This window comes from Salmo salar, chromosome 16, assembly GCF_965601325.2.
Source record: "Salmo salar chromosome 16, fSalSal1, whole genome shotgun sequence".
In the NCBI taxonomy this organism is placed as follows: Eukaryota; Metazoa; Chordata; class Actinopteri; order Salmoniformes; family Salmonidae; genus Salmo; species Salmo salar.
The window spans coordinates 72,393,522-72,419,169 of record NC_138306.1 but is presented as its reverse complement, the minus strand read 5'-3'; the positions used below and the strand labels follow the sequence as shown (position 1 = coordinate 72,419,169).

The following is a 25,648-nucleotide window of genomic DNA, read 5'->3' as shown; positions in this document are numbered from 1 at the left end:
TATATTTTTGATAACTTTTACTTCACTGCATTCCTAAAGAAAATAATATACTTTTTACTCCATACATTTTCCCTGACACCCGAAATGACTCATTACATTTTGAATGCTTAGCATGACAGGGATATGGTCCAATTCACGCATCCCTACTGCCTCTGATCTGGTGGACTCACAAAACACAAATGATTTCTGAGTGTTGGAGTGCCACTGGCTATCCCTAAATAAAACAGAAAGAGAATTATGCCGTCTGGTTTGCTTAATATAAGGAATATGAAACGATTTATACTTTTGATACTTAAGTATATTTTAGCAATTACATTTACTTTTGATACTTAAGTATATTTAAAACCAAATACTTTTAGACTTTTTCTCAAGTGTTATTTTACTGGGTGACTTTCACTTTTACTTGAGTCATTTTCTATTAAGGTATGACAATTGGATACTGTGGGTTAATGAGATGATCCTACTGTATGTCAAATCTACTGTGGAAATCTACTGGGACCTACAGTGTTGGTGTGACATACTGTAGTGTACACAGTGTATGCATAATGCAAGACTCTTGTTTAAACCTGCCAATGAGTTGGTGTTTACCATGTTTGTTTTTCACTATACCAACTGGCTCACACCTAGATTTCATTTCCTTATATACCATATCTTCAACCTGAATCTAGTTCTCGTAACACATGCGTGCTATGCACAGACAAATGTTTCAACTAAACCAGCCATAAAAATGGCGACAACTGTTCCTCCAAATTCAAAACAACCATAACAGGAGTTTTTGAACAAATGTTTATTTTACAAAAAAAAGCGAGCTAAATACACGTTGTGGATGACTCTATAATGAGGGAAACTAATATACTGACGCGGTCTTCACTGAAGCAAAGTAGATGTTTTTATTGGACAGAAAAATCACCTGAGATCAGAAAGAGACAAAAAGAAACTCACAACACAATCAACCAATAAGAGTCCACATTTGAGTTATGTGACACCCCCTCTATTCCTGAAATGGAAAGACTACCCAGAGGAGATGGTGGTAGTCCGGGCAGACGGAGGGCATCATGGGGAATCATGACGGGGCAGCGAGGGTCTAGAGTTTGGGCATCTTGGCAGCATTGAGGCGCATGGATACGCAGGAGGAGCCAGCGGCGTAACGCATCTCCCTCAGCATCCCGCTCCATTCCTTCTTGTCGTCCTCGTACCTAACACAGGGAAAAGGAAGATACAGTGATGAGGAACAAACCAAGATGTAGTTGACTGTTTGTACAGTACCACTGACCAAGTAGGGCCCTCTTTTTTTTTTTCTTCATTTAGCTTTAACTTTATTTGTTATCGTACATTAATATAGCAAATTATTATAATTGAACTAAGATGAATAAGTTCAACTTTTTTGTCCACAGGTATGGAAATGTAAGCCATCTAAAATAACAAACCCACAACTAACAGGGCGGAACAATGCAAACTTTTGTTAGCTCACTGAGTTAATGCCTAGGCTTTAGCACAATGGGCTAACACAGTCCTGTTGCATGCATGAAGACCCGGGCTTGAATCCCGGTTGATAACATAATAACATTAAAAGAGGGGACTTACTGCCAAACATCAGTAACCTCTGCGGGGACCACCTCCTTGTTGTCATTCTGGATGAAGGTGAAGCCCCCCACGGCGTAGAGGGCCCCCTCATTGCTCAGCAGGTTCACTGAGCTCCTCTCCTGGGGAAAGTCTGTGAACGCCTCCCATCTGCAAAACAAGGTGATTAGGGATAGCGTCAGGGGGACTCTTTATAATTAAGGCCATCCTGACTCAAGATGACTAATAATGTTCACCATCCAGAACCAGCAAATGGTGTTGTTATGGTGAACGATATTAAAAGGTGCAACAAGTTCTTAAACTGATTTATCACCAAAGGAAACGCTACATACTTGTTTGTTCCAAAGTCGTAGACTTCAGATGCAGCAGTGAGGCCTTCCTCGTTGACTCCACCAGCCACCACGATCTTTCCGTTGTGAACGACGGCTCCGAACATGGCTCTGGCTGTCTTCATGGCAGCCAGCTCCCTCCACTCTGACTGCTTGTGGTTGTATACAAACATCTTGTTCAGGGCTTTGCTGCGCAGGAGAATGATAGACAGGGTTGTCAGATCTCAGGAAATGTCCTTCTGGCAGCAGTATAGAAAGACTGTGATGGATTTACAGTTACGGTTTGGATTCAATAAATCAGACAACATGTATTACAATCTGTGCTCACATGCAGTGGAGGCTGGTGAGAGGAGGACGGCTCATAGTAATGCCTGGAATGGAGTCAATGGAATAGTATCAAACACATCAAAGACATGGTTTCCATGTGTTTGATGTCATTCCATTTACTCCATTCCAGGCATGATTATGAGCCATCCTCCCCTCAGCAGCCTCCACTGCTCACATGTAACCCAGAGAATACATTATTTTCACTACGGTCACATATGAATAACAGTTTACTTTACCATGTGTAGTTCCATAATGAAAATAATGACTTCTACGCTAGCTCTAAGATCTAACATGAACAGTTCTTAGAATGATAGACTACAAACAGCTGCAGCTTACACCATATCTTTAGCACGACACACACACACACACACACACACACACACACACACACACACACACACACACACACCACACACACACACACACACACACACACACACACACACACACACACACACACACACACACACACACACACACACGATCTTCTATCGTCGTGGGGTCCTGAAATTGATTTTCATTCACTATTTTCCCTAACCTAACCCTAGGCCTAACCTAATCTTAAACCCTAAACCTAACCCTAATGCCTAAACCTAATTGTAAACCCAAACCCTAAACATAACCCCTAAGCTTAAAATCTCTTGTGGAGACATGGGAAATGTCTCCACAAGAGAGAATTTTCCTTGTTTTACTATCCTTGTGGGGATTTTGGGGGAATTCAGGTCCCCACAAGGATATAAGAACAAGACCACACACACACACACACACACACACACACACACACACACACACACACACACACACACACACACACACACACACACACACACACACACACACACACACACACACACACACACACACACACACACACATACTTGTCATCAGTCTTTCCTCCAATGCAGTACACCAGACCCTTATGGGAGACCACAGAATGGCCGTGGATCTTCAGGGGAAGCTTTTTGGTCTCACTCCACTTCATCTTCCTGGGGAAAGCCATTACAGAACAGGAGGGTAAAAAAAACCCACTTCAAATGGTAGAGAGAAGCGCTGAGAAGTCCTATATCTTTCTACTGTACTGAGTGAATGAGACATTGAATGCTATTCCACTCACTGAACGTCATAGCACATCACAGAGTCCAAACACTCGTTGCTCTGGAGGTCTTTTCCAGCAATAGCGAACAGCAGGTTCTCACACTCTCCCATGTTGAAAAGGGCTCTAGGGGAAGGCATGGGGGGTAGAGCTACCCAGTCAGCTGCAAGAGTGTCCAACTGAAATACACAGGGTTGAATGAATGAATGAATGATTGATTGATTGATTGATTGATTTAATGCATTCATCTATTACAAATAAGTATTATGAATAAAGACAGTGTTTTGTGCTATTGACATCATTTATTCTAATATCAAACAAAGACTTTTGTCGATGTAACTTAGTGAGCTAACGTAGATTCCGAAAGGCAAATATTACCAATAGAAGATTTGAAACCATCAAAAGAAGTGACCCAAACTCTAAATGAACAATGATTGGTTACCTGATAGAAGTAGCACTGTAGGGGAGCGTCCTTGTCCTCCTCATCCACAAACAGTCCTCCGATGAGGTAGAGCTGGTTCTTCTGTGACGCCAGGCTGACGTGGTTCCGGGGGATCTGTTCAGACATGGCTGCCAGGAAACACTCGTTCTCGTTGACGTCGTACGCCACCGCTGCCGTGTCGTTGATCATCAGGATCAGGTCGCGGACGTACATGCCGTGGCGACGGTTATTGTTCAGGAAACCTGGGAAAACCTCCTCTGTCTCGCCACCTTCACCGTCTAACCCCTTATCCCCAGCTACCTTCTCCTTCTTCTCTGGGAGTTTCCCCTGGAACGCGTCTTTGATAATCTGGACCTTCTTCAGGAGTTCCGGGTCGGCCTTGATGATCTCGTCCGTCTCCACTTTGTCGTGGAAGTATTTCTCGGGCATGAGGCGGAAGCGGATGCATTCAAAGGCGTCACCCAGTACCTGGACACGTTTGTCTTTGTCATATCGGACCCATTTCATGAGGGCTTCGAACACCATCTCCTCCTTCTCCACATTGAGCGAGTCGCCACCGATGACAGCGAACAGTTCATGAGCAGCCAGCTGGAGGAACTCCTCGTCTTTAGAGAGGATATCGAAGCGGTCTGCAATGTAGTCACGGGCGGACACCGCCAACCTGGGCACGCTGAGGACCAGACCCATCCTGAAGATTGCCAGACAGTTGGTTACGGAGAGCTTCTTCTGAAGATAATTAACACACACGGTGAAGACTGAAGGAATCTGGAAACGATTGGCTACGGCAAATATGTCCTGCACATTTTCGTCGGTGAGGTCGATCTCGGCCGAGTACAGATACATGATGATCATGTCCAAGATTGCGGGATTGACATCGTCCAGGACCACCTCCTTGTTGGCCTTCACCTCCTTGCCATCCTCGGAAAAGAATATCTCTCTGAAGTATGGGCTGCAGGCAGCCATGATGAGTTTATGGCAGGGGAAGCTCCGATCGCCCACTTTCAGAGTGCAGTCCACAAACTTGTTCTCGTTCAGCAGCTCCTTGAGGCCATCCTGGAGCAAGGTGCTCTGGAAGAGGCGCAGCTCTTCCTTCATGGCTTTGGGGTCCATGGTGTGGGGAAATCGGTGGCTTGCAGAGGGGAAGAAATGGTGGCCACAGGTCCTCTTGGCACCCAGTCCAGGCTAGAAAAGGCTGAGCAGAGAAAAGGTTCCCAGCTTGAAGCCCCCACTGCCTACTGCAATTTAATCCTTTCCCCTCTAAATATAGCTGCCTGCATGCCTGCCTCAGTTGGTAGGAATCTCAGCTCTGCCAAATCTGAATGCGGAGACCGACTCATACAGCTGTCACAGACTGAAAGAAGCAACTGGGGTGTTCCGGGCTATAGTCCACTACCATGATTCAGCCTCAACACTGTCATTGGTTAAGTAGTGGCTAAAGAGAGATAATGCTGTCAAAGCTACTGGTTATTAACCCAATATTGGTTGTTTAGACCAGTGTCTCCACCCGTATTCTAGGATATTATGTCCCTATTCTACTGTGCAAAATATAATTTTACTGTCGTGTTAATTGAATTTAGCCCTAAGACTGACTAGGATTGGATTCTAATGAGCAAGGTTGAGAAAAGTTGAGGGTTGAGCAGCAGCAGCTGATAGACAGGCCTCTCCACCTATCAACATTCCTCCTAATTTTCTCTTCATTGTTCAGGGGGGGGGGGGTCATAGGACTGCTGACAGGGACGAGGAATTCAACTTCAAGCCCTGAAAACAGCCACTTTGTCCTGAATTATACTGTACTCTCAGAGTAGGCTTTCATCTCTGTTTAAACTCAGGTGACTACAGATACAATATATAGCAGGTAAACTTAGCTTGATTATAAGTCAAAGTGTTTGGAGTTGGGTGGCAATGTGGACACTGTAGTTGAGGACACTAAAGATAGACCATTTGGACAGGAGTGGAGTGTCTCACACATAATATAAATATAGTGTAGTGCACAGACAGCAGAGTCACCTCGCCAATATCAGAAACGGATACCTATCGATTGCGGTGGCTACAGGAAGAGGTTCCTAAATTCATAGAAAGTGAGATTTAGAGAATACTTTCAAAGTACATTAATCTTGTTTGTATTGATGAAAATACTAAGTGGTTTAGTTAAATTCACAGACGTTTATTTACTCTATGAAAAGTCATTTTCTCAGAGCATGATACATTTGTAGACAAATACACTATCCATGTTAATAGGACAAGTTTCACAAATGGTTGACATCTCAAAACGGTCCTCTATCTATCAAACAGATTGTCAGAACAAATGGTCATAGTTAAAACAACAATATAAGTGTGATCTCTATCAAGCTTGATTGAATTTGCCTGTAGTAGCAACACGTGCACATATTATATCGTTAAAGTTACATAGGCGTTATATTTGTGTAAAGTTACAATCTAAATCAAGTGAGCTACCAATGGAACAGCCGGGGGTTCCTGATGAGAGAATTGAGAACCACTGACTGGTTTAGTCAACCGTTCTCAATTGACACAAGGCCATATGTGAGTCTTTCACAAGACACTGCACTGGCCATAGACATATACATTACTTAATAGCATAACACAACAGATTACATAAACTGGAATGATGACACTCTCACTCACGGTTGCACAAAAAGAGGTAAGAGCAAAACACGGCAAAAAAATATTCTAACGAGCCGGCGAAACTACATTTTAATTATCACTAAAAGAGCAAGTAACGCTTTTGTGAACTGTAGAGAACCATTGAAGAGCTCAAAGGGTTCTTTGAGTCATCATGGTTCCACATAGAACCATCATCTTTCCCAAAGAACCCTTGACGAACCCTCGTTTCTAGTGTGCATCAGGCAAGGCAACATTTCACCAGTAGAGGACACCATACAACTATAGTATAATCCACATGAACCAGTGTGAAATAAATGGCAACAATTGTAATGTAGAAAACTGTACTTGTATGATAAACATCGCAAATTCAGACAAACATAAAACAAAAATCACATTTTTACTCATAAAAATCTTTGTAAAAAAAAGAAAAACATTCAAATGCACAAAACTATCCCTAGACATGAATGGCAGAGCATTGCTGTCATTACCTAGCATGGTTTGTTGACAGCATACTGAGTTGATACAGGGTTGGTTCTTCTTGGATATAGTATCAGTTGCTCATAGTTTCTGTAAACGTGTAAATACTAGGTCACAAGCTAGATGAATAGCATTATTGCAAGAACACGTTATGGCACCAATGTTGTTATTCCGCAGTTTGAACAATGCAGATATTACAATTACGTTAGCAATGTAAAATCAGTGATCAGCATAAAATAGTTATGATGTGAGATATATACAATACATACTGATGCTGTCAAAAAATCTATAGACCATACTGATTTGCCACTGGAAGCATGTACGGTTGAAACTACATACCTGAGTGAGATTGACTGAATTGTGTGTTAAAATGATGTTACAGTATATGATGAGCTATCCATTCATTTTGAATGAAAATGAAAATGGTAATGTTAAGTTAAAGGCCCAGTGCAGTCAAAAACTAGATTTGCCTATGTTTTACATATGTTTCCACATGAGGTTGAAAGATTACTGTGAAAATGATGATAATGCCCCTTTAGTGTAAGAGCTGTTTGAAAGAGTGCCTGAAATTTCAGCCTGTTTTGGTGGGATGGAGTTTTGGCCTTCCATGGTGACATCACCAGGTGGTAAATTAGTTAATAGACCAATTAGAAAGAGTTCCAAACCACAGTAAGGTACTTAATTGTCATCCAGAAATGATTTGATATTGAGATAAAAACGGCTGCATTGGACCTTTAATGAAACATTTTACAGAGATTGGCGGTAAAATTAAAGTTAAAATCAGACACTGGAATTAGTATATGAATATTTATAATAAGTGCGTAGAGTTTTAGTTCAAGGGTAGGAGGGGGGAACTAGGGAGTGTCAAACAAGCATTTATCCAATAGGTACAACATAGTGTCATGACTTGATCTCCTTCCACTGTGAAGTACATGGTGCCATGGAACATCAGTTTAAAAACTGAATTGAGTGAGATGTCTTCTCAGCCTGTTGTGAAGAAAACACACAAAAACATTCATACAAAATCCCATACTCGATGAATAGTCAACGGAAACCAAAGATCATTGAAAGATAAGCTATACAGTACCCGCTCTGCCTTGCACACATGTCCTCTTGCACTCCTCCTCTGTGTCGAAGCGGTTCTGGTTCCCCTCACAGGCTCCGTACCAGAACTGGGCGCATGCGTTGGCCTGCTTGTCGTAGTACCAGCGCATTTTGTAGTCCCGACAGGGGCCCTGGTCTAGGACCAGTGCACAGCGAGGGTCCAGAGGCACAAACTCTGACATGGGCAGAACACAGAGAGAAGACCATTAGTGAAGGCCCACTAAATAAATAGATGTTATATCAGGATGTAGGGGCCATGGCACACCAGTATACTGATTCTGTTCATTGGCAGATATAGCTAAAGCGTCAACAAAATGTGGGTCAATTTCAGTTGGAATCATTCAGTAACTGATTTTGACAGGCTTTGTAGTAATCTGAACAGCTCATATGATTCAATCCTTTAGCTTAATGAACAGACACAGGGTAGACTGCTATGACTACATAGACATAGCACTTATCCCAGCTGTTGCAACATACCTTTGGGAAGTGCGGGTCGTGATGCAGGCACTAACTGGACAGAGCCTGAGGACCCTGAGGATGAAGATGACGTTCCTGATGATGATGATGAGGAAGAGGACCCTCCTGTATTGGAAGACGAGGAATCTCTGGAGGAGGAGGACGTGTTGCGATTCAACGTGGGAACGTCCCCGCGACCAGTCCCCCAATCTGGGGTGTAAATACCTCCATCCTGGCCTCCCTCACGCTGCCCTATCTGGACCCGGAGGAATTCAAACACACAAGGAAAAATATGAGGACCAACAAAGTCCTTACCCTATTGTCAATTAGTAACAAAACACAAATACACAGTTTTAAAGCCTGAAACAGAGTAACAAGCCCAATGTTACTATAGTGAGATACTGTACAGTAGACTAAGAGGAGACAGTGTTACTATAGTGAGATACTGTACAGTAGACTAAGAGGAGACAGTGTTACTATAGTGAGATACTGTACAGTAGACTAAGAGGAGACAGTGTTACTATAGTGAGATAATGTACAGTAGACTAAGAGGAGCCAGTGTTACTATAGTGAGATAATGTACAGTAGACTAAGAGGAGACAGTGTTACTATAGTGAGATACTGTACAGTAGGCTAAGAGGAGACAGTGTTACTATAGTGAGATAATGTACAGTAGACTAAGAGGAGACAGTGTTACTATAGTGAGATAATGTACAGTAGACTAAGAGGAGACAGTGTTACTATAGTGAGATAATGTACAGTAGACTAAGAGGAGACAGTGTTACTATAGTGAGATAATGTACAGTAGACTAAGAGGAGACAGTGTTACTATAGTGAGATAATGTACAGTAGGCTAAGAGGAGACAGTGTTACTATAGTGAGATAATGTACAGTAGGCTAAGAGGAGACAGTGTTTTCATTAGTTCAATGGAGCATGCAAGTCATGTCAACTATACATTGACAGTAGGTTGTCTTCTGGCTAGTGCCTCTGCTAAATGTCTGTTAATGTGCTGTAAAGACCTGTACTGTGGCAGTGCCAGGGTTGATAGGCTGGGTTAGGTCTACCCTGCCACCCTGACTTTGAGTGCCAGTAGTGGTGACTGTTCGCCTCCTGTTGTTGAAGTCCTCCTGGTTGGTGGTCCCATAGCCATTGCCATAGTTCCCGTTGCCATAGTTCCCATTGTTCCCGTTCCTGTATCCATTGTTGCCGTAGCCGTTGGTGACACGGTTGTATATCAGATCACCGTTCTCGTCTTCACAGAACTTGCTGACGAGCTTGGACTCCAGAGCTGAGAGAGAGAGCCACAGAGCAACAGGAGTTGTGATGAGTTGGAACAGGCGATGAATCGCATTGTACTGCTATTAGCCTTGGAGACTTGATGCAGACTTGATGCAGTTAACTTGGTACATTAGGTACATTTACAGACTACTCTGTATAATAACAGTAGACCTACTGCTAACGTAGGGGAAGGAGTTTTTCTTCACTATGTCAGCTGACCAGGGCCATTCAACATTCAGCTAACATTGTAACGACCTAAAGCTTCATATGACACCACCTACAGATGAAACACTATGGTGTCTTAAAGGAGGCCTGGGTAGGACCAATATGTCATAAATATTAATACATTTATGTTTTTAGATAGAAATGTCAAATATTTGTCAACAATCCTTCCCGCAAAGGACTATTCTATGGATTACATTGAGTGATAATCCCAAAAATCATGGTCTTTTTTGTTTGGGTTTTGTGAGGAATCACTCTGATATGACTACACCAACACGATAAACCAACCAACTGAATGTAACACCAACTTGGCGTTTTGCCTTACCTGGCAGCGTGTTAAAGTCATCAATGAGGTACATGTGTTCACTATCAGGGTCCGACGCGATCAGGTTGAGCTCCCTCAGGAACTCGGCCTGCGTGGGGTCCGATGTATTCACGATCCCCAATGCGTACATCTCGATGTTGGCTGCATGTGCCTCCCGAACCGCAATATCCAGCTTCACCGGCTCCCTCTTATCCGTCTGTCCGTCCGTAATAACTATAGCCACTTTACTGACCCCCTTGCGCGAGCTGTAGAAGGCATCCTGGGTGGCCTTGCGGATGGCGGTGCCCGTGTGGGTGCCCTCACCTATATAAGGGATTTTTCGTATGGCCTGTTTGACGTCCTGCTTGGTCATGTGGCGCGCCAGGTTGAACTCTAGCTTGACCTCCAGGCTGTAGAGGACCAGGCCGATGCGGGTGGCGTTGCGGCCCACCGTCACGCGGTCCACCAGGGCCGCCACAAAGTCCTTGATGATCTCAAAGTTCTCCGGCCCCACGCTCTCCGAGCTGTCAATGACAAACACCAGCTCCATGGGCCGCTCCTTGCATTTGATTCCGCAACCTGGAAACAACACAGAGGTATACGATTCTGACGTAGAAAGGATGTTTTCCAGTGCACTCTCGACAAGGCCTGCTGTATGTTGCAATCGATGTTAAATGATACTACACAAGCATAACAAATAATGCTTTATTTACCACAAATCTCCTTGATCATTTTAATGACGTCTTCTCTCTGTGGGTCAAAATCCAGATTGACATGGTGACTAAATGGAATAAAAAAAGACTATGTGAAATCAAAAGACAGCTAAAGATTGAACTTACTGTGAGGCCCATGTCGCCTTTGAATCCCGGTCTGCCCTAAAAGGAAGCAGTAAAACATTGGTCTGATCAGTTTCTACTCTGATTGCATGTATCCATGTTATCAAATGAATCGCCCTGATTATAAAAGCGACCCATGACATGACTCACTGATTGGCCAGGAACTCCAGGGTCACCCAAATCACCTTTGACCCCCTTCAGGCCCCTCTCCCCTCCAGAGCCGCGGTCACCCTGTCATAGAGCCAGATAACACAAGGTCAGAGGTCACAAAAGTTAAAATACACTGCTGTATGCTTCAAATCACTGTGTCTGTCGTCACCTTGGCCCCTGGGAATCCTTCCCCTGGTGGCCCCCGAGGGCCCGTCACACCCTGAGACCCTGCCTCGCCCTGAAAGGGTCCACAAAATAGAGAGAAGATTTGCCATGCTCAACTCAACATTTTAAAGAAACAAGAACATTTTTGTTTGCTTGCTTAGTTCGAATTACTATAGAAGTACCACTTGAAAACAAGAGCGAGACCTACCTTTGGCCCCTGAATACCCTGCCCAGGGGGCCCCGTTGGCCCTGGGGGGCCCAGTCGTCCAATGCCACCCTAGAAATGAGCAGAAGTTATAACTATATGTACAACAGCAATTAAAAAGTGTCAGCACAACACAGCCCAACCACACTGCACTACCTGTGTCAAACCTAGCTAGCCACGCAAAATAAGCTAAGCTAAGGGACAAACCCTTCACTTTTTACTTAAACCTAGACTTAAAAAGTGACCTGATTTCACAGGGCAGCCGTTTCACGAGCAGGTAACTTCACAGCTTGAGTGTCTCTGGCTTTACTGTTCATAGTCTGACACATATAAGCAAGCTTACTGTATGAGACCAGACCTACTGATGTGATGGACAGGGCTACCTCAACCCCCAGGTCTGCCCGCTCCCTAGGGCTTCTGCGGCTACAGAAGATGAAAAGCCTGTAGAGAAACCTGGATGTAATATTATAAGCTAGTCTGCAGGCTCTGGGTATTGTGTTGGTTATAGGCACCCTGGTTGGTGGTTCTCATTAGACCCTTATGTTGGGATATATTCACATGTTCTTGGAAGTGTGTGAAAATGATATATGTCCTGTGAAAATGAAACGCTGATTATCACAGCCTTTGAATACAAGGTCCCTGGGGATAGGTGTTCACATGTACAAGATGGATCTGAAATGTGGAGTCTGTCAGCATGAGGTAATACTAGTATCAATCACCATGAGTCAGTGGGTTTATGATGGCGCTGAACAAGGCTAAATGGGTTTCGCATCAGAGCTGGGATTGATTCTTTGCCAACTGTTTAGCAGGTTAGCTTCTTCTACAATACGTACCGGTAGACCTTGTAGCCCCTCGCCTGGAGGGCCTGCTACACCTGGCAAGCCCCTGAAGCCAATATCGCCCTAAATGGGAGAAAACACACAACTATCATGATGTCCTCTGCTAATTGAGGTCTTCTGTTCACCCAGGGCTGTTGTCACTATCCAAAATAACCCAGCTCCGACACCCTCACACAGAACCATATCTTTACCTTTGGTCCAGGGATGCCCAGCCCCTCCAGGCCTGGTTCACCAGGAAGCCCCGGTAGACCAGGAGTTCCCTACAAATCACAGGTAAACACTAGAATCAACACTGGTACAACTCATGCAATAGCAACACATGAATAATCAGCAGTGTTGCTCACCGTAGGGCCAGGATAACCATCGCCTTTGGGCCCAAATGGACCAGACGGACCAGGACCTCCACGATCACCCTAAAGGTTTATGTGATTAAATAAAAGTACATCAAGATTCAAGTAAAGAAATATCAGTAAATCAATGAATTACGCTGATTAGTCCGATAAAAAAGTAAATCCTATGAATTATTCCCTATTTTTATTTATTATATTTTATTTCACCTTTATTTAACCAGGTAGGCTAGTTGAGAACAAGTTCTCATTTACAACTGCGACCTGGCCAAGGATACAGCAAAGCAGTTCGACACATACAACAACACAGAGTTACACATGGAATAAACAAACATACAGTCAATAATACAGTAGAAATAAATCTATATACAGTGTCTGCAAATGAGGTAAGATAAGGGAGGTAAGGCAATAAATAGGCCATGGTGGCGAAGTAATTACAATATACCAATTAAACACTGGAGTGATTGATGTGCAGAAGATGAATGTGCAAGTAGAGATATTGGGGTGGAAAGGAGCAAGATAAATAAATAAATACAGTATGGGGATGAGGTAGTTGGATGGGCTATATTACAGATGGGCTATGTACAGGTGCAGTGATCTGTGAGCTGCTCTGACAGCTAGGGCTTAAAGCTAGTGAGGGAGATATGAGTCTCCAGCTTCAGTGATTTTTGCAGTTCGTTCCAGTCATTGGCAGCAGAGAACTGGAAGGAAGGAGTACAAAGGAGGTATTGGCTTTGGGGGTGACTAGAGAGATATACCTGCTGGAGCGTGTGTTACGGGTGGGTGCTGATATGGTGACCAGTGAGCTGAGATAAGGCGGGGCTTTACCTAGCAGAGACTTGTAGATGATCTGGAGCCAGTGGGTTTGGCGACGAGTATGAAGCAAGGGCCAGCCAACGAGAGCGTACAGGTCGCAATGGTGGGTAGTATATGGGGCTTTGGTGACAAAACAGATGGCACTGTGATAGACTGCATCCAATTTGTTGAGTATTGGAGGCTATTTTGTAAATGACATCGCCGAAGTCGAGGATCGGTAGGATGGTCAGTTTTACGAGCGATCGTAAGAGCATGCATTTAGTTTTACTTGCATTTAAGAGCAGTTGGAGGCAACAGAAGGAGAGTTGTATGGCATTGAAGCTCGTCTGGAGGTTAGTTAACAGTGTCCAAAGAAGGGCCAGAAGTATTCAGAATGGTGTCGTCTGCGTAGAGGTGGATCAGATAATCACCAGCAGCAAGAGCGACATCATTGATGTATACAGAGAAAAGAGTCGGCCCGAGAATAGAACCCTGTGGCACCCCCATAGAGACTGCCAGAGGTCCAGACAACAGGCCCTCCAATTTGACACACTGAACTCTATCAGAGAAGTAGTTGGTGAACCAGGCGAGGCAGTCATTTGAGAAACCAAGGCTGTTTAGTCTGCCGATAAGAATGTGGTGATTGACAGTCGAATGCCTTGACCAGGTCGATGAATACGGCTGCACAGTAATGTCTCTTATCGATGGCGGTTATGACATCGTTTAGGACCTTGAGCGTGGCTGAGGTGCACCCATGACCAGCTCTGAAACCAGATTCCATAGAGGAGAAGGTATGGTGGGATTCAAAATGGTCGGTAATCTGTTTGTTAACTTGGCTCTCGAAGACCTTAGAAAGGCAGGGTAGGATAGATAGAGGTATGTAGCGGTTTGGGTCTAGAGTGTCTCCCCTTTGAAGCGGGGGATGATTGCGACAGCTTTCCAATCTTTGGGAATCTCAGACGATACGAAAGAGGTTAAACAGACTAGTAATAGGTGTTGCAACAATTTCAGCAGATCATTTTAGAAAGAGAGGGTCCAGATTGTCTAGCCCGGCTGATTTGTAGTGGTCCAGATTTTGCAGCTCTTTCAGAACATCAGCTATCTGGATTTGGGTAAAGGAGAAATGGGGAGCTTTGGGCGAGTTGCTGTGGAGTGTGCCGGGCAGTTGACCGGGGTAGGGGTATCCAGGTGGAAAGCATGACCAGCCGTAGAAAAATGCTTATTGAAATTCTCAATTATAGTGGATTTATTGGTGGTGACAGTGTTTCCTAGCCTCAGTGCAGTGGGCAGCTGGGAGGAAGTACTCTTATTCTCTTATTATTATAGTAGTGTGGCATAGTGTGTCTCACCTTAGGACCAGGCAGCCCGTAGCCCGTCTCTCCTACTGGTCCAGATGGACCAGGTGGGCCAAGATCGCCCTGAGACAGACAGAGTTACAATATGGTTATGATATGGCATAAACCTCATCTACATGGTGAATTGTAGGCATTTTGGGACAGAGGGCTGTTACCTTAGGTCCTATGATGCCCCGCCCTGGAAGTCCTGGCATACCCAGTCGACCTGGTGTCCCAGGCTCCCCCTAGAAAAGGTCAGAGGTTAGAAGTCAGAGATCGCAGTGTGACCACATTACTCTACAGTACAGAGTGTTGACTGAAGATAATTGAGGACAATGCCCTCCCTCACCTTTGCTCCAGAGGGCCCGGTGATTCCAGGAGGCCCACCCAAGCCCCGAATGCCCCTCTGGCCCTGGTCTCCCTATGGGGAGAGACATTATTCATCAAAAAAACAGCACAGAAAACCAACCTCAGAATACCACAGCTGTCCAGATTAATGAAGATGAAAATCTTGAAGCAGCGATGTGAGGAGAAAAACCTGTGAATCTTCTTACCTTCTCACCCTGAGTGCCAATCCCTGCAGCTCCCTCTGGCCCCCTCAGACCACCAACACCTGGTTCACCCTATATAGACAAACAAACAGACACACAAGCAAAGCATATGAATCCAATGGTCACATTCAAAGAGGTACAGTATCAACCTATGGTGCCAGAGAGATGGAGGAAGTTGAAATACCTTCTGTCCCGGGGCCCCATCCTCTCCTGGCAGGCCAGGAAAACCAGCCAATCCTGACGCTCCTGGCTCTCCCTGAAGAGAGATCGTTGGTTGTCTGTCTCACATCGACAACATATCCAAAAGGTGACACCACACCGAGGACAAACTACATATTACATTTCCATTGGAGGAGGACTCACCTTAGCCCCAGGTTCGCCAGCCCCTCTCTCTCCTGTTGAACCAAGCTCCCCTGGTAAGCCCTGGTCACCCTGTGGATGAGAGGAGCACCCATACACAGTCATTAGCATTAGCGAAAGCCTAAACATGCCATAACCACAATTGATCCAAATGTAAAGTCAAGGAAGAAGCATTCAAACACAGACCTTGGGCCCTGGATATCCATCTCCTTGTGGGCCCCTGCCCCCTGGTGGCCCCCGAGGCCCCTCTACACCCTGGTAGGACAGGAAGCACAGGGTAGTCTCATTAGGACAGTAATCCATAAACTATGTTTTATTCTTTTTTTTATTTGACCTTTATTTAACCAGGTAGGCCAGTTGAGAACAAGTTCTCATTTACAACTGCAACCTAGCCAAGATAAAGCAAAGCAGTGTGACACAAACAACAACACAGAGTTACACATGGAATAAACAAACGTACAGTAAATAACACAATAGAAAAAAAGTCTATATACAGTGTGTGCAAATGGCGTGAGGAGGAAAGGTAATAAATAGGTCTAGCCAGACACCTAGGTATTTGTATTTGTCCACATATTCTAAGTCAGAACCGTCCAGAGTAGTGATGCTAGTCGGGTGGGCAGTGATCGGTTGAAAAGCATGCATTTAGTTTTACTAGCGTTTAAGAGCAGTTGGAGGCCACGGAAGGAGTGTTGTATGGCATTGATGTTCGTTTGGAGGTTTGTTAACACAGTGTCCAAAGAAGGGCCAGGTGTATACAGAATGGTGTCGTCTGCGTAGAGGTGGATCAGGGAATCACCCGCAGCAAGAGCGACATCGTTGATATATACAGAGAAAAGAGTCGGCCCGAGAATTGAACCCTGTGGTACCCCCATAGAGACTGCCAGAGATCCGGACAACAGGCCCTCCGATTTGACACACTGAACTCAATCTGAGAAGTAGTTGTTGAACCAGGCGAGGCGGTCATTTGAGAAGCCAAGGCTGTTGAGTCTGCCGATAAGAATACGGTGATTGATGTATGGGTGATACTTGGTGAAACCTGTAATAATGAATAGGTGGGCCTACGTACCTTCTCCCCCTGCATGCCCAGGCCTGGCAGGCCGACAGGCCCTGGAAAACCTGGAGGGCCAAAGCCACCCTGAGGGTCACAAAGAGAGTCGCTGTTGGCATCATAGTATAATTACACCAAGACCGGCTCGAGGATGTGTTACAGGAAAAGTGAATGAAATAAATATACAAAAAGTACATATACATTTATAGACATTGGTTTGGATAATCACCCTTTCATTAACTGTTATTAAATGAAGGGAAAGTAGTCAACATAACACAATTACTGTGTTAAAAATCCTCCTGCTATTAAATATTGAGAATGTTCACACAATTGACTATTTTGATAGGCAATAAAGTAAACAAACTCCAGATCCAATGACCCAGTAATACATGCATGCGTCATCTATAAAATGCCAGCTTGATTCACTTTATAGTGTCAACAGAGCTGTTATAAAGTTACATGGCGTAAAAACAGAATGTTAGCTAACTGCAACATTCATCCAAACCGTTAGTAGCATTCTTGCTGAAGGATTGGCCTCATATGATGAAAGCACTGCCAATATTTCACCACAAGGGTAACCTTGCCAAGACTAATCGGGCCAAGAACAAACACCATTTTAAGGTCAATTAACGTTTAAATCTGTGAGAATGATCATCAGCTACCGGAATTCTATCAGTGTTTGCTTCATTCATAATGGTATATTTAAGCAATGAGGGCCGAGGGGGTGTGGTATATGGTCAATATACCACGGCTAAGGGCTGTTCTTAAGCACGACGCAACACGGAGTGCCTGGATACAGCCCTTAGCCGTTGCATATTGGCCATATACCACAAACCCCAGAGGTGCCTTATTGCTATTATAAACTGTTTACCAACGTAATTAGACCAGTAAAAATAACTGTTTTGTCATACCCGTGATATAGGGTCTGACATACCACGGCTGTCAGCCAATCAGCATTCAGGGCTCGAACCACCCAATTTATAAATGTCATCAATTCATATCCCATAATAAGTGTGGGACCGTGATTCTATTTCTGACAGTACACACGTTATTCAGGTAGAATGAGGCTGCATCTCAGTAGCGTTAAATAGATTTCTCTCCTTGTCTCCTCCCCTCTATCTGAAAACACAGACTAGGTGAAAGCAAAAGACAAGAATCCTTCTGAACCAGGACTTTCCGTCCACCTGTCCAGATCTTTAACACCAGTTTCAATGAAGGAAAAGAGACGAGGAGAGGAGGCCACTTTAGACAATTGAGATGCACCCTTTACATCAGCCTTTACTTCACCCATGAACTTTCTTTCAGCACAGCGTCCAGGCCTTGACCCCTGTGTGATTCATCACCACACAGATTCAATAGGGGCCTCATATATAACCTCAGTCTGAATGAGACCTAGATGCCAGTGCTTCTGGCCACTCCCTACCCAAGGCTCTTTATGTGTTCCTGGGGAACACTGTGTGTTTGTGTGAAGGTCATTCTCCCAGATTTAGTTTATTTACAGTCTATACTGTACCTTGTCTCCTTTCAGTCCAGCGCCAGGCTGTCCTCTGGGTCCCCTCGGCCCCTCCAGGCCCCGGTCCCCCTGCGGAGAGACAAACACAGCTCTTTACAATTCTCTTCAGTCTCTCTCACTCTCTCTCACCAGAGAGAGAATCTCACACCAGCCATAGTGAAGACAGAATCCCAATTTGAGATCAGTGCCCATAACTCAGAATTTCATCTACTGATGTCAATGAGAGATTTAGATTTCAAATTAGGATTCTGCCCTAAGAAAGCTAACAGCAACACAGATAGTTATTAATTGATGAGAAAACAATCATGATCCCGCTAATGAAAAACCACAAGGCTGATAGGAACAATGGAACATTATGAAAACGTTAAACTGAGTTTTTCCTTCCGCCTTGGCAAAAGGTTCAAGCGTTCCGTTGTAATTTGTGTTAACGTCTATCCATGTGCCACGCCGAGGCTGGTTCGCAAGGTGACAACGGACGTCCGTTTACTATGTCTGTTCCTGCATGAGAGACAGGAAGGCTAAACAGGAACGTGATAGGGGTGCTGGAAACTTCTTCAAACAGCTTCCGCGCCTCGCATGCATCCACTCTGGACCTCCAAGGAATGTTCCAGGGAGACCACACGGTTGAGGCGGGTTGTTGAGATGCCGGAGGACATGTTTAGTGTTACTCAAATTTTTTTCAGCAAAGGGGTTTGGCACCGAGCGAGAGTTGATCAGCACTGGTGGAGATGGAAACCACAGCGACCAGCTGAATGTCGTTGAAGGTTCTTTGTACTTAATTACTGCAAGAGTCACGCTCCGACTAAAAGAAAAAAACTGTGAAGTAAATTACACAATAATCAAAGTTGAAGCCGAGAGAGACAAAGAGAGAGAGAGAGAGAGAGAGAGAGAGAGAGAGAGAGCTATGTATGTGTGCAAAACATATCCATTACCTCAGAGGTTACCTCAGATCTAGGGAGAATACACTCTGCAGCTACATCATTAGCATTAGCAATACCTGAGGACAAACCAGCAACAGAACATACCTGCAACGGAGCTTAGATAAAATGTACGCATTAATCCCCCATAATCTTCCATTTCTTCCCCACAGCAGGTGCTGATGACAAGGGTAGCAGTAAATTTTTTTTAAATAATAAATAAATAAATAAAAACTCTTCAGCTCTCGTGAATCTGGAACTTGTCAGAACTTGTGACTAGCAACAAAGCACTGCTGCTCATAACAAGAGCTGTGTGTCTGGGGTCATTCTCAATGCAGGAGTAAAAGCCTTGAGGCCATCTCTAATAGTAGAAGCTTCTAGATGACTGGTGGAAACTCACACCGTCACTCTCTCCGGGGTAAACTGCCAGATAAATATTTCTAATGATAGGATCTTTCAGTGGACTGAGGTTTCAACGAAATAATGCAATAAAGGACGTGTCTCTTCAGTCAGTTGACTAGACTATTATGAGTCGAAGTTGCAACTTTGCCTAACAGAGATTACATTTGGCGTGATGTTACTTCAGTGCATTCCCAAAACGTAATCAAGCGTTGTTTACCCAGACCGTTCAGGAATGATCAAAACTATTGTTGTTCTGTGTTACCTCACCTGCCACTGGAAGCATAATGTTATCCTTGTCGCTAAGTAGGCAATATATATCTATATAAAACGGTCATTACCGTAACACAGCGCTCTCTCTGAAGGAGTCGCAACAAGGGCGAAGGATACAATATAACATAATATCTTTATGAAGGCAAGACACGCACTGCATTGCAAATAGCATAGCCGTATCCTGGTAACACTTGAGTTCAGAGGATATGTTAGAGCAGGGAGAAAGAGAGAGGTCTGGTTTGGGCAGATGTAGCCCATGTGTGCCTGAGCAACCCAGTGAAAAGCAGATGGACTCATTCCTTCCTTCTGGTCTCGGTTGAGTGACTCACTCCTTTCATGTTCTACAGGGGTTCTGGATAGCTTCTGGGGGTTTCCCAGCCCAGGGCCTGTATGGGTTCACCTGACGTCCATTTGAACTCTGAACTTCGCCTACCTGCATGCTGGAAGTTACTCCGTAGTAGAACAAGAAATCACTGATCGATAGATCAGAGGTATACCAAATAGAGGTATAATTCAGATGGACTTTTATGGCGCTGTGTCTTCTATAACCATCATCCGTGTGATGTTGCTGGTTTTACAGCCACAGATCTGGAGCCCAGACCGGGACACATCTCTGCAGATGCTCAGTCATACCTTTGGCCCGGCAAAGCCTTCTCCTATAGGACCCTTCTCTCCTTGGACGCCCTGTGGCCCTTGAGGCCCCTGTGAAACACAAACAAACAGATCAACCAATGGTGAACAGACTTGAATAACCGTAGACTCCATACACAGCTACATGAACACCCATTTCACTGAGACATTTAAGAGTATTCATAAATGCATGCGTACATTGTGGTCGAGTACGTGTACATTGTGGTCGCGCTAACTCACCGGTAGTCCAGGTTCCCCTAAGCCAGGTGGTCCCGGAGGCCCCAGTCGCCCCTGGAACCCCACATCACCCTGCAGAGAGAGTGGAACACCCGCGAGGTGAGATACAACAGGTGGTTGGGGGAAAATGTAATTACCTCATTTTTCAAAACAATGGGGTGATGGAGTGATACCTTGTGTCCAGGAAGCCCGATCCCAGTTTCTCCTTGGATTCCAGGTGGCCCAGAAAGTCCCCGCTCACCCTACAAAACACACACAAGCACACATAACCATGCAGGAACAGACTCACACACAATTCAGTATACAGGAAATGTATATTGAAATGTGTTTGGCACAACATCAATTCATAAATCTGTCTCTCTCCCTCCTTCTCCTCCACTATAGGTCAACAAGAGCAGAACTCTTTGAACGAGGTGACAATTTCCATTGAATTCCTCTTATCTTTAACCTCACACCACCGTCACTAACCCAGCCATTACCTCCCCACATAAACCAATACACACACACCACACCACGCGCTGACCTCAAACCTTAACTTTTTTCCCCTCACACATCTTCCATCAATCAAATTCTACCGGGGGTTTAGGCTAGCACTAGGTGTTCTGAAACTCCTCGAGAATTCAAATCACTATTGTTAAAAGCCATTATTCAAACACAGTGCCCTCCGTAATTATTGGGACAGTGAATCATGTTTTCCTCTTATGGCGCTATGCTCCAAAAGTTTGGATTTTAAATCAAACAATGACTATGAGGTAAATGTGCACTGTCAGCTTTAATTTGAGGGTACTTTCATCCATATTGGGTGAACCGCTTAGAAATTAAAGCACTTTTTGTACATAGTCTCTTCCACCCCACGAGAAAGTTACAGACACACAAATATCATAACCCCCCCAAAAATGCTAACCTTCCCTGTTATTGTTATGGTGAGAGGTTAGCATGTCTTGGGGGTACGTCTTTCTCACTCATCATTATTGATGATTCACTCAGGATGATCCGTAATCATGGTAGCATCCACATTAATGTAGAAGTGTATAGAAACATATTCTATTCATATTTACAATAAAAGTGACTCCAATATGACACAATACATTATTTACCATTAATTTCTATTGGGCACAAAATAATCTGAAACACAACCAAAACAAAGAGAAAATGCATCCAACAAATTTGTAGAGTTACAAGCTTGATGTAGTCATTGTATGCTATGAATATGGGACCAAATACTTAACATTTTACTACTTTAATACACATAAGTGAAATTGTCCCAATACTTTTGCTCCTCTAAAATGGGGGGACTATGTACAAAACGTACTGTAATTTCTAAACGGTTCAAAATACCCTACATTTAAAGCTGACAGTCTGCAATTTAACCTTGTAGTCATTGTTTGATTTCAAATCCAAACTTTTGGAGTATAGAGCCAAAAGAAGAAAACATGCTTCACTGTTCCAATAATGACGTATGGCATTATAATAGAAGAAAATCAACATGCTGTTCTACGATAACGAGAACAGTGTGAGAAGACAGCAGAGATATCTCAGTGCGTAGGCTAGTCTACATACTGTTCTCTTTCCAACATGTGGTCCGAAGCTAAATGTCAGACAGTCTGCCATTCATTTGATCTTGGATGACAGTCAAACAAGCAATATGAACATTCTTTCAAAACAATTAAGCCTCTGAATGCTTGACTGGGAGTGTGGGCATATGTCAGACTTGGCAGTAGTGTTGCTGAGAGAAGTTTGAAAAACAAACTGACAAGATAATAACATGATTATAATCCCTCAACAGGTCTGTGGCGTTCATGCAATGACTGATGATACTTAGCAAGTAATGTATCCATTCAAAACATTAATGCACACATACTTGGTCAATAGTCTGCCATTTGCTTCTGGGCCCCACTTGAATCTGTCTGTCAGTAGCTCTGGTCCAGGGCGTGACATGCGGCTTGCTGAAGGCTCAGCATCAGCAAACCGCACGGAACACCCTGGACCAGAGCTAGTCAGTCTACTCAGTGGGACCAATACCAGTGTTGTAAGACCACATATTGAGTATCTCGGTCTTGTCTCGGTGTTGGATACATGTGTACTCGGTCTTGACTCAAAGTAAAAAAAAACACTTCAACGGGCCAAATATATACAGTCCTTTCTTGAAACATTCATATCCTAAATAGTCTTTATATCTATTATAGATTTTTTAGTGCAGTTGCAAACCTATTGGACCCAGGCCAGTGTGTGACAGGTTCGTGATTCTGAATGTACAGCAACCATAAAACCAGCGCACTCATGTAGGAGAGTGCACTTTTTGTAAAACACGAAGGGCCAGTGGTGTAGTGGAGGGTATACGCAGGTACTGTATAAGCTGTACAAGCCACTTTTTGGTAACTTTTATTTTCAGTGGGCATTGCGTATACACACTTATTCCCCACTGATGTGTACTAAAGTAGTGTAGTAGAGGTATACAACTTATCAATTATGTTGTACAATAGAAAGATCATACACAAAGTAGTCTACACAATCGCAAAGCACGTGAAATATATGCACATGTGCGCCGCACACAGCATAGTTTCAGCGGAATATCATCTGCAAGCTGCAAGAGCAAGCAGCTCTTAACTGGTTGTCACATGGAACAGCTCACAGAAGAATGACATCGGTAGCCGGTAGGGTAGGAAAGACATTTCAACTTATGATATCTACCAGTAAATGCTAACTAAGGCAATGTTGGGTATGCAAACCAGGTATTGAAAAAGTTTGGTCCGAAGTGATGGTTAGTAGGCTATTTGTGATGCGCAATTGTCATCATGTGCTGTTTGCATCAGGGGCGTAGGCATGGGTGGACACAGTCCCACCCGCTGGGGAGCCAGGACCTGCCAGGCCCAGTGGTGTTTAATCATGTATGCCAAGGGAAGCCAGGCTTCCCCAAATATTTGACCAATAAAAACATTTAAATGATAAAATCATGTATCTTTCGTCTCTCTCTGTGTTTTCATAATTTTACGTCAATTCACAAGTGGCTGAATCTCACCGGAGAAATCATCCGAGTGAGGGAAACAGCGCCCCTCCATCTCAGTATGTGGAGCCCATATATCTGATTCTGTCAAGACCAAAAGAGTATAACATGTTGCCGCCATACCATTTGATTGATGCCAGCAAGCGTTTGGACTCCCTTGATAAAAAAAAATATATAAAATAATTAGCCAACAAGCGCTGAGCTGAGCTCAACTGTGGGTTGTCCCAGTGCAGCAAAATGCCCCCTTAAAGAGGCCAGTTTGGATTTGGCTTCAGACCAATCAAATCACTTCATTTGCAATTGCCATTTTCAGAAAAACATGTCTGTTTCTGGTCTGCTTGTGTTGATGTCCTGCAGTAGCTAGATTGCTAAATCGGCCCTTTGGCAAACCATGGATGGAGATTGGGATTTGGACTTGTAGTATTGAATTAATTGTCTGTACAGGCCAATGATTATGACGGTGATTCTGATCTAACCATAAATGAATATGTTGTGCCACTGGCCTGAGATGATTAAAGTTCAATATGTAGACTAGATGTAGCCTAGTAGGCTCACGTTAACTAGCTAGCTAGATAACTTAGCTGGTTCACTGTTGCCCATGGAAGGAGGTCAGGCTAGCAAGAATTTTAGCTAGGTAGCATATGACAACAAAAGCTAAAAGTGCACTGTATGACAGAGCCATAGACCGTTTTGCCAACATGAAAGAGAGGAGGAAGGCATTGGCGTTCAACTAGTGTGAGTGCAAAAAAAGAAACTTGCGCACGCACACACACACAGAAATCAGAACCAGGGACAGCCACATGATATTTAGCAACATTGATTGGACTAAATAGTTTTTGGTGTTTTTACATTTGTTTTCAGTATATTAAACTAAGCATATACAGTGGATTTAAAAAGTCTACACACCCCTGTTAAAATGCCAGGTTTTTGTGATGTAAAATAATGAGACAAAGATAAATCATGTCAGAACTTTTTCCACCTTTAATGTGACCTATAACGTGAACAATTCAATTGAAAAACAAACTGAAATCTTTGAGGGGGAAAAATAAAAAACTCAATAACCTGGTTGCATAAGTGTGCACACCCTTAAACTAATACTTTGTTGAAGCACCTTTTGATTTTATTACAGCACTCAGTCTTTTTGGGTAGGAGTCTGCTAATAGACATCTTGATGTGGCAATATTTGCCCACTTTTCTTTGCAAAAGCGCTCCAAATCTGTCAGATTGCGAGGACATCTCCTGTGCACAGCCCTCTTCAGATCACCCCAGAGATGTTCAATTGGATTCAGGTCTGGGCTCTGGCTGGGCCATTCCAAAACGTTAATCTTCTTCTGGTGAAGCCATGCTTTCGTGGATTTGGATGTGTGCTTTGGGTCGTTGTCGTGCTGAAAGGTGAACTTCATCTTCAGCTTTCTAACGGACGCCTGAAGGTTTTGTGCCAAAATTGCCTGGTATTTGGAACTGTTCATAATTCCCTCCACCCTGACTAAGGCCCCGGTTCCAGCTGAAGAAAAACAGCCCCAAAGCATGATGCTGCCACCACCATGCTTCACTGTGGGTATGGTGTTCTTTGGGTGATGTGCAGTGTTGTTTTTGCGCCAAACATACCTTTTGGAATTATGGCCAAAAAGTTCAACCTTGGGTTCATCAGACCATAACACATTTTCCCACATGCTTTTGGGGGACTTGATGCTTGTTTTTGCAAACTTCAGCCGGGCTTGGATGTTTTTCATTGTAAGAAAAGGCTTCCGTCTTGCCACCCTACCCCATAGCCCATTCATATGAAGAATACGGGAGATTGTTGTCACA

General features: G+C 43.9%; 2 protein-coding genes across 2 annotated transcripts in view; both read right to left on the bottom strand.

The window, feature by feature from the left end:
* Positions 1-866: 866 nt before the first annotated feature.
* Positions 867-5,019, bottom strand: LOC106574549 (kelch-like protein 41b). The gene is made up of 6 exons (XM_014150513.3): positions 3,773-5,019; positions 3,352-3,509; positions 3,116-3,223; positions 1,914-2,099; positions 1,585-1,731; positions 867-1,196 (listed from the first exon to the last, which is right to left on the bottom strand). Exons 1-6 carry the CDS (start codon positions 4,880-4,882, stop codon positions 1,085-1,087), a joined length of 1,821 nt encoding a protein of 606 aa, XP_014005988.1. The 5' UTR covers positions 4,883-5,019; the 3' UTR covers positions 867-1,084.
* Positions 5,020-5,915: 896 nt separating this feature from the next.
* The window catches only part of LOC106574546 (uncharacterized), a 36,614-nt gene continuing 16,881 nt past the window's right edge, over positions 5,916-25,648 (bottom strand). The window contains exons 12-36 of the mRNA XM_014150504.2: positions 21,009-21,077; positions 20,839-20,907; positions 20,602-20,670; positions 18,380-18,448; positions 16,885-16,953; positions 16,005-16,073; positions 15,822-15,890; positions 15,643-15,714; positions 15,462-15,530; positions 15,257-15,328; positions 15,084-15,152; positions 14,923-14,991; positions 12,776-12,844; positions 12,623-12,691; positions 12,426-12,494; positions 11,596-11,664; positions 11,392-11,460; positions 11,223-11,303; positions 11,076-11,111; positions 10,950-10,986; positions 10,258-10,815; positions 9,452-9,720; positions 8,453-8,687; positions 7,959-8,150; positions 5,916-7,858 (exon numbers count right to left, since the gene is read on the bottom strand). Of these exons, the coding sequence (XP_014005979.1) occupies positions 7,854-7,858; positions 7,959-8,150; positions 8,453-8,687; positions 9,452-9,720; positions 10,258-10,815; positions 10,950-10,986; positions 11,076-11,111; positions 11,223-11,303; positions 11,392-11,460; positions 11,596-11,664; positions 12,426-12,494; positions 12,623-12,691; positions 12,776-12,844; positions 14,923-14,991; positions 15,084-15,152; positions 15,257-15,328; positions 15,462-15,530; positions 15,643-15,714; positions 15,822-15,890; positions 16,005-16,073; positions 16,885-16,953; positions 18,380-18,448; positions 20,602-20,670; positions 20,839-20,907; positions 21,009-21,077 (2,592 nt within the window). The 3' untranslated portion in view covers positions 5,916-7,853. The remainder of the gene's footprint in view (positions 7,859-7,958; positions 8,151-8,452; positions 8,688-9,451; positions 9,721-10,257; positions 10,816-10,949; positions 10,987-11,075; positions 11,112-11,222; positions 11,304-11,391; positions 11,461-11,595; positions 11,665-12,425; positions 12,495-12,622; positions 12,692-12,775; positions 12,845-14,922; positions 14,992-15,083; positions 15,153-15,256; positions 15,329-15,461; positions 15,531-15,642; positions 15,715-15,821; positions 15,891-16,004; positions 16,074-16,884; positions 16,954-18,379; positions 18,449-20,601; positions 20,671-20,838; positions 20,908-21,008; positions 21,078-25,648) is intronic.